Below are 8,242 nucleotides of genomic sequence, written 5' to 3' on the forward strand. Positions count from 1 at the left end.
TCTTTCTTTCTTTCTTTCAATTTGAGGTCTCACTCTGTCACCCAGGAGTCCAGTGGCAAGATCACAGCCTTCTGGGCTCAGGCGATCCTTCTACCTCGGCCTCCTGAGTAGCTGGGACTACTCTTCTGGTTAAGTTTGTTTTCTCTCTCTCTCTCTCTTTCTTGTTGAGTTCTCACTCTGTCACCCAGGAGTACAGTGACATGATCACAGCTCACCATAGCCTCAACCTCCTGGGCTCAGGCGATCCTTCCACCTCAGCACGCTGAGTTGCTGAGGCTTCATGCCCAGCTAGTTTTTTGATTTTTTTGTAGAGGCGAGGTCTCGCTTTGTTTCCCAGGCAGATCTTAAACTCCTGGGCTCAAGTGATCCTCCCGCCTTAGCCTCCCAAAGCACCGGGATTACAGTTTTGAGCCACTGCGCCCAGCCCTAAGTCTTCTTATTTTTTGTAGAAACAAGATCTCATTATGTTGCCTGAGCTGGACTTGAATTCCTGGGCTCAAGTAATTCTCCCCGCCTTGGCCTCCCAAAGTGCTGGGATTATAGGTGTGAGCCACTACTCCCAGCTGGCCCTGTCACATTATTTTGGACTTTTACTTCTGAGACTTCCAGTCTGGGATAATCAATTTCTGACCTACAAAACAGATTCTATCACCATGTTCTTTCACAAACAATTCGTATTATTTGTTTATTGCTTTTACCTGAGTCTCTCATAATCTGGATGGTGACGCCACTGTTAATGAGGTCCCTGAGTCCCTGCCGGTTTTGTGGTTCCATGTGCCAAAAGAGCCGTGCTACATAGATAACCAGAGTCACACGAGGGTGTTGACTCAGAAACTCTCGAATAGCCCTGGAGCACTCCCAGCAGGGACTCCAGGACAAGAACCAGGTGATGGAATAGCTGGTGGATGAGCAAAAGTGTCTTTCCGAAGTAAACTTTTCTAGAAAATTAACTTCAGCATGATTGCTGGTGTTTTTGCCAGAGTTTCGCCAGATCTTACAGCTTGTGCCCCACTTGATTTCATAGAGGAGACAGGCCTCTTTACGGAGTTCTCTGGGGTCAAAGAGGACTTCAAATTCCCAGGGTTCAATTCTTCTCCTGAAATACAAAAAAAAAACCAAAAACGAAACACCCCCTTAGAGGGACCTTAAGAATAATTTCCTGGTCGAGTGCAGTAGCTCATGCTAGCACTTCGGGAGGCTGAGGTGGGAGAATTGCTTGAGGAAGGGAGTTCAAGACCAGCCTAAGCAAAACAGGGAGACCCTATCTCTAATTATAAATATATATAGCTGGGCTGGGTGGCTCAACCTGCAATCCTGTGTCTTTGGGAGGCTGAGGTGAGTGGATTGCCTGAGCCCGCGGGTTCGAGACCCGCCTGGGCAGCGAGACCTCATCTCTACAATAAATCAAAAAATCAGCGGGGCGTGGTAGCGCATGCCTGTGATTCCGGCTGCTTGGAAGGCTGAGGCGGAAGGATCGCCGGAGGCCAGCAGGTGAGGCTGCGGTGGCCGGGAGTGGCCACTGCACTCCAGTCTGGGCGACCGAGTGAGACTCCAACTCAAAAAAAAAAAAAAAAGGTAACAGAGTGAGACTCCAACTCAAAATAACTAAATAACTAAATAACTAAATATATATATATATAATAGGCCGAGCTCAGTGGCTTGGCCTGCAATCCTAGCATTTTGGGAGGCTGAGACGAGTGAATTACCCGAGCCCGCGGGTTCGAGACCAGCCCAGGCAACTTGTCAAGACCTCGTCTCTATAATAAATAAAGAAAATTAGCCAGGTGTGGTAGCTCTGTGCCTGTAATTCCGGCTACTCGGAAGGCTGAGGGGGAAGGATCGCTGGAGCTCAGCGGGTCGAGGCTGCGGTGGCCGGGAGCGGCCACTGCACTCCAGTCTGGGCGACAGAGTGAGACTCCAACTGAAAAAAAATAAAAAATAAAAAAAATGTAGAGACAGGGTCTCATTATGTTGACCAAGATCATCTTGAACTTTTGGCCTCAAGCAATCCTCCTGCCTTGGCCTCCCAAAGTGCTGGGATTACTGGCGTGAGCCACTGTGCCCGACCTCTTGTTCCCCATTTCTATCTGGCAGATCTGAAACATGACATCTCAGGAAACTTTTCTTTTCTATTCTGTGTCTCAAAGCCCTCTGGAGGAATCCATATGAATTATCAGATTTTCTTTCACAAACATAGTGAAGAGATTTTTTTTTTCCCGGTTACATTATTTGGTGACTATCTCTAATACCACAATGTTTTTGTCTTAAATTCAGGGATAAGCGCGTCCTTTTTTTTTTTTTTTTCTTTTTTTTTCTGAGTTGGAGTCTCCATTCCGTCGCCCAGGCTGGAGTGCAATGACACGCTCATGGCCACCCTGGTGTCAGCATGCTGGGCTCCAGCGATCCCTCCGCCTCAACCTTCCAAGTAGCCAGAACTACAGGCATGTGCTACCATGCCTGGCTGGTTTTTGGTTTATTGTAGAGATGAGGGCTCACCAAGTTGCCCAGGTAGGTCTCGAACCCGTGAACTCAGACAATATACACGCCTCGGCTTCCCAAAGTGCTGGGATTACAGGCTGAGCCACCGAGCCCAGCCTGCCAACAAACTTGTATTGTCCAGTCTGAGAAACGAGTAATATAGCCTCGAAGGTCTTCCATGATAGAATTCTATAGCCTAATTCCTCATAAAAAAGGAAATTCTGGCCAGACACAGTGGCTCAAGCCTGTAATCTCAACAATTTGGGAGGCCGAGGCAAGAGGATCGCCTAGCCCAGAGGTTCAAGACCAGCCTGGGCAACTTGGTAAGACCTCGTCTCTCCAATACATAAAAAAATTAGCTGGATATGGTGGCACACACCTGTAGTTCCAGCTACTTGGAAGGCTGAAGTGGAAGGATCGCCTGAGCCCAGCAGGTTGATTGAGGCTGCAGTGGCTGTGAGTGGGCCACTGCACTCCAGCCTGAGCCAAAGAGTGAGATTCAGCCTCAAAAGAAAAAAGGAAATTCCAATTGCTCTTAATGGCATCTTTAGCTCTAGCACTCCCCATGCCTAAAAGCTGTGACTCAGAAAATTCAGAACTGTGCTGAGGACTGTTACTGGCAATATGTTTAAGTCACAAGCTTATACATCCTCAAAGTTCTCCCTCATTGCTAAAGTGTCACATGTAGTATTACACAAATCAGTCCTTCCACCTATTATGGGATAGCACCTTCTTTGACATGGTCTCCCCAGGCTGTGTCTGAAAAGTGGGCAGATAGTATAAAATGAAGAGGAATTCAAAGTGACATATGAGATCCTCTGATGGTTCACTAATGGCTATAAAAACATGACTTAAAAAGAAAAAAGGCCGGGTGCAGCAGCAGCTCAAGACTGTAATCCCAGCACTTTGGGAGGTCAGGTGAGGGGATTGCCCGAGCCCACGGATTCGAGAACAGCCTGGGCAACTTGGTGAGACCTCATCTCTACAATAAATCAAAAAACTAGCTAGGTGTGGTGGCACGCATCTGTACTTGGGAGGTTGAGGCGAGAGGATCACCTGAGCCCAGTAGGTTGAGGCTGTGATGGCCATGAGCATGCCACTTCACTCTAGCCTGGACAACAGAGTGAGACTCCAACTCAAAAAAAAGAGAAGGAGAATAGTAAGACAATAGCAGAGAAGCAAGATACAAGGTAATTTAAACAGAAACAAAAGACATAAGAGCAAAGATATAGAAAACTATGACCATAGAGAATGAAGTTGGATCTGGGAGCAAAGGCTCACACCTGTAATCCTGGCACTTTGGGAGGCTGAGGTGAGAGGATTGCTTGAGTCCAAGAGTTTGAGACCAGACTACGTAACATAACAAGACTCTGTCTCTACAAAAAAATCAAAACATTACCAGGGCATAGTAGCGTGCACCTGTAGTCAGAGCTACTCAGGAAACTGAGATGGAAGGATTGCTTGAGCCCAGGAGTTTGAGGTCGCAGTAAGCCGTGATTGTACCACTGCACGCCAGCCTGGGTGACAGAGTGAGAGAGTAAGACCCTGACTCCTAAAAAAAAGAGAGAGAAGAGAATGAAGTTGGAAAAGGTAAGATGAAAGAATGAGAAGACAGTATAAGAGGAAAGGAACACTTGAAAGGCTGAGGCGGAAGGATCACCTGAGCCCAGCAGGTGGAGGCTGCAGTGGCCATGAGTGTGCCTCTCCACTCCAGCCTGGGCAACAGAGTGAGACTCCAACTCAAAAAAAAAAAAAAAAAAGAGGAAAAGAACAATTTTTTAAAAAGCTATAGTCCTACAGCTCTCAAATACCCATTCATTCTTGACTGAGTTCCACAGGCACTGCGACAGCATCATTCTTACCTCAGCGTAGGATCACCCATCGAAGGACCTGTTGATCAAGAGATGCTTATGTCAAATAACACCCAGATACCAACCGAGTTGCTAAGAAAAAACGCTCTTCTTCCAAACCTGCAAATCATGTCAGAAAATGGAATTAGAAGATTTTCTCGTGGATTATTTGTATTGAACCAGTTCACTGCACCAAAGAAAGCGAGATTGTTAAGGTCTCTGCTGCGATCCATCTGCCCAGCTGGGAAATTCACTCCCTCGAGGCTCCTAGGAGTGATTTCAGCGTCACCTCATGGTGTCCTGTACTTCCTCCATCAGAGCAGTTAGCATGCTGTAGCATGACTTCCTGTTTACATGCCTGAATAACACTGAATTGTAAATTATGTGAGATATGAATTATGTGTACCTTGTCCCAAACCCTACTGTACTGACTGAAACTGATTAGCTAGCAATATGAGAGGGAGGCCCCCCCAAAACTTAGAATTTATTCATTTGTTTGTGTGTTTATTTTCTTTTATTTTGAGTTGAAGTCTCACTCTGTCACCCAGGCTGGAGTGCAGTGGCCAGGTGATCCTTCCAAGTAGCTGGAACTACAGGCAAGCACTACCACACCCGGCTAATTTTTTTGATTTATTGTAGAGACCAGGTCTCACCAAGTTGCCCAGGCTGGTCTCAAACCCCTGAACGCAGGCAATTCTCTCACCTCGGCCTCCCAAAGTGCTGGGATTATAGGCTTGAGCCACTGTGACTGGCCTGGAATTTATTTATAAAAAATTGTGAGGCTGGGCATGGTGGCTCATGCCTATAATGCCAGCACTTTGGGAGGCCGAAGTGAGAGGCTTGCCTGAGCCTGTGGGTTCAACACCAACCTGGGCAACTTGGCGAGACCTCAGCTCTACAATAAATCCAAAAAAAAGCTGGGTATGGTGGCACATGCCTGTAGTTACAGCTACTTGGGAGACTGAGGCAGAAGGATCGCCTGAGCCCAGCAGGTCGAGGCTGCGGTGGCCGGGAGCGGTCACTGCACTCCAGTCTGGGCAACAGAGTGAGACTCCAACTCAATAATAATAATAATAATAATAAATAGTGTATTTATTCTTACATGTTTAAATTCAGTCACTTTCAAAGTATTCTTCGTTCAGGGCAATACACCTTTCGAGATGATTTTTCCACTAATCAGAACAGTTTTGAACTCCTTGATTTTGATGCCTTTTAGGACTTTTGCTGTTTTTGTTTCACTTCTTCCACATCGGCAAAACATTTTCCCTTGAGGTCCTTTTTCATTGAGGAAACAAAAAACAAGTCACTCAGGGTGAGATCGGGTGAATAGGAAGCGTTGGGTACAGAAGTCCCATTATTTTTGGTCAAAAACTGCTGAACACTCGGTGAGGTGTGGGCAGGTGTGTTGTAAGGGTGGAAGAACCTGTTTGCCAGAACTCAGGATGTTTCTTTCACAATTCATGAATCAACTTTCTAAAAACTTCCAGAAAAAACTTCGGTAGATCATTTGATCCGGGGGAAAAAATTCTGAGTGTAAAACAAGGGTCCATCCTCCAAAAGATAATTCCGGGCTTTTGGGGTGCCTCCTCATAGACATACATATATATTGAGTCAGGGTCTCATTCGATTGCCCAGATGGGAGTACAGTGGCATGACCACAGCTCACCACATCGTCAAGCCCCTGGACTCAACTGGTCCTCCGGCATCAGCCGCCCAAGTAGCTGGGACTATACCACACCTGGCTAATTTTTTTATTTTTTGTAGTGACAGAGTCTCACTGTGTTGTTTAGGCTGGTTTCGAATTCCTGGGCTCAAGCAGCCCTCCCATCTTAGCCTCCCAAAGTGCTGGGATTACAAGGGTGAGCCACCACACCCAGCTGGCAATAGATATTTATTGATCAAATGATTGAACGAATTTCATTACTGTCCCACTACAAACATATTTTCCCTTTCTTTATTTTTCTACCTTATTTAATCTATTTTGTTTTTTGCTTATGTTTTAGCTATTATGGAACCCAATAGCAGTAACATCTTTATTTACTTCAAAACTCACATAACTTTTTTTTTTTTTAATTGGCATCTCTGTCGCCGAGACTGCAGTGCAGTGGCACATTCACAGCCACCACAGCCTCTACCTGCTGGGCTCAGGCAATCCGTCCAAATAGTTGGAACTAAAGGTTCATACCACCACGCCTAGCTAATTTTTTTATTTATTGTAGAGATGAGGTCTTGCCAGGTTGTCTGGGCTGGTCTTGAATCCCTGATCTCAAGCAATCCTCTTGTCTCCACAACCCACGGTACTGGGATTACAGACGTGAGCCACCATGTCCCACAAAACCCACACAATTATTAACATATTTTTGTCTCCTAATTCAGAAGTAACAAAACTCTAGTGGAATAAATCCAAGACCTATAATCATAAGTCCTAGGAAGCAGTAATTCTTCCAACATATGTCTGATGTCAAAGTTCTTTTCACTATGCCAGATAATTTGCTAGTAAAAAAAGGAAAATTTAGAGAATTAGTTGTATCAAATCAATCATTTAAAAATCAATAATTTGGCCAGGCTTGGTGGCTCAGCCTGTAATCCCAGCACTTTGAGAGGCTGAGGCCAGTGGATTGCCTGAGCCTGTGGGCTCAAGACCCACTCGGACAACTTGGCGAAACCGCATCTCTACAATAAATCAAAAAAAGTAGCCGGGCGTGGTAGCGCGCGCCTGTAGTTCCAGCTACTTGGAAGGCTGAGGTGGAAAGAACGCCGGAGCCCAGCAGGTTGAGGCTGCGGTGGCCGGGAACGTGCTGCACTCCAGTCTGGGCAACAGAGTGAGACTCCTGCTCAAAAAAAAAAAAATCAATAATTTCAGCCTGGTGACACAGTGAGACCCTCAACTCCAAAACAAGCAAACAAAAAATATAAGATAAAAACCTTTCTTTCTTTCTTTCTTTTTTTTGGAGTTGGAGTCTCACTCTGTCGCCCAGACTGGAGTGCAGTGGCCGCTCCCGGCCACCGCAGCCTCGACCTGCTGGGCTCTGGCGATCCTTCCGGCTCAGCCTTCGGAGTAGCCGGAACTACAGGCGCGCGTTACCACGTCCGGCTAATTTTTTTATTTTATTTATTGTAGGGATGAGGTCTAGCTGCCCAGGCGGGTCTCGAACCTGTGGGCTCAGGCAATTCACTCACCTCAGCCTCCCAAAGGCGCGAGATTACAGGTTGAGCCACCGAGCCAGGCAAACCTTTATATTTTAAATAAAGAAACCAAAACAAAACAAGAGCCCCCAGGTATGGTGGCTCACACCTGTAATCCCAGCACTTTGGGAGGTTGAGGTGGGAGAACTGCTTGAACCCAGGAGTTCTGAGACCAGCCTAGGCAACATAGCCAGATCTCATCTCTACAAAAAATTTAAAAGTTAGCCATGCGTGGTGGTGCAAGTCTGTATTCCCAGCTACTTGGGAGATTGAGATGGGAGGATCACTTGAGAGTCACTTGAGCCCAGGAGGTCAAGGCTACAATGGGCCATGATTGTGCCATTGCACTCCAGCCTAGGTGCCAGAATGAAACCCCAATTCAAACAACAACAAAAAATAAACCATTAGCAATCTGAAGTGGTTGTGGCCAACTCACCATAGCTCTAAATAAGGAGATGCAAATTAAAACCACAATGAAATATTTCTATACACCTACCAGAATGGTGAGATGTGTATGAGTGAGTGAGTGTGTGTGTGTGTGTGTGTGTGTGTGTGTGTGTGTGTGTGTGTGACCCCATATGCTGGTGAGGATGCAGAGAAACTGAATCTCTCGTACTTTGCTGTCAGGAATGTGAATTTGTATAGCCATTCTGGAAAACAGTTTGGAAGTTTGTTTTTTTTTTTGAGTTGGAGTCTCACTGTCACCCAGGGTGAAGTACACAGTGGCA

The 8,242-nt window shown here is 46.1% G+C and overlaps 1 protein-coding gene across 1 annotated transcript; it reads right to left on the reverse strand.

Moving 5' to 3' along the window:
* Window positions 1-648: 648 nt before the first annotated feature.
* Window positions 649-4,658, reverse strand: APOBEC1 (apolipoprotein B mRNA editing enzyme catalytic subunit 1). Its single transcript, XM_008063391.2, is given in 3 exon segments — window positions 649-1,096; window positions 4,341-4,448; window positions 4,618-4,658. Coding segments are annotated over 3 exon segments (597 nt in total).
* Between the last annotated feature and the right edge of the window lie 3,584 nt (window positions 4,659-8,242).

The sequence above is a fragment of the Carlito syrichta genome, unplaced genomic scaffold (assembly GCF_000164805.1).
Source record: "Carlito syrichta isolate Samal-C Ts95f unplaced genomic scaffold, Tarsius_syrichta-2.0.1 Scaffold306800, whole genome shotgun sequence".
NCBI lineage: Eukaryota > Metazoa > Chordata > Mammalia > Primates > Tarsiidae > Carlito > Carlito syrichta.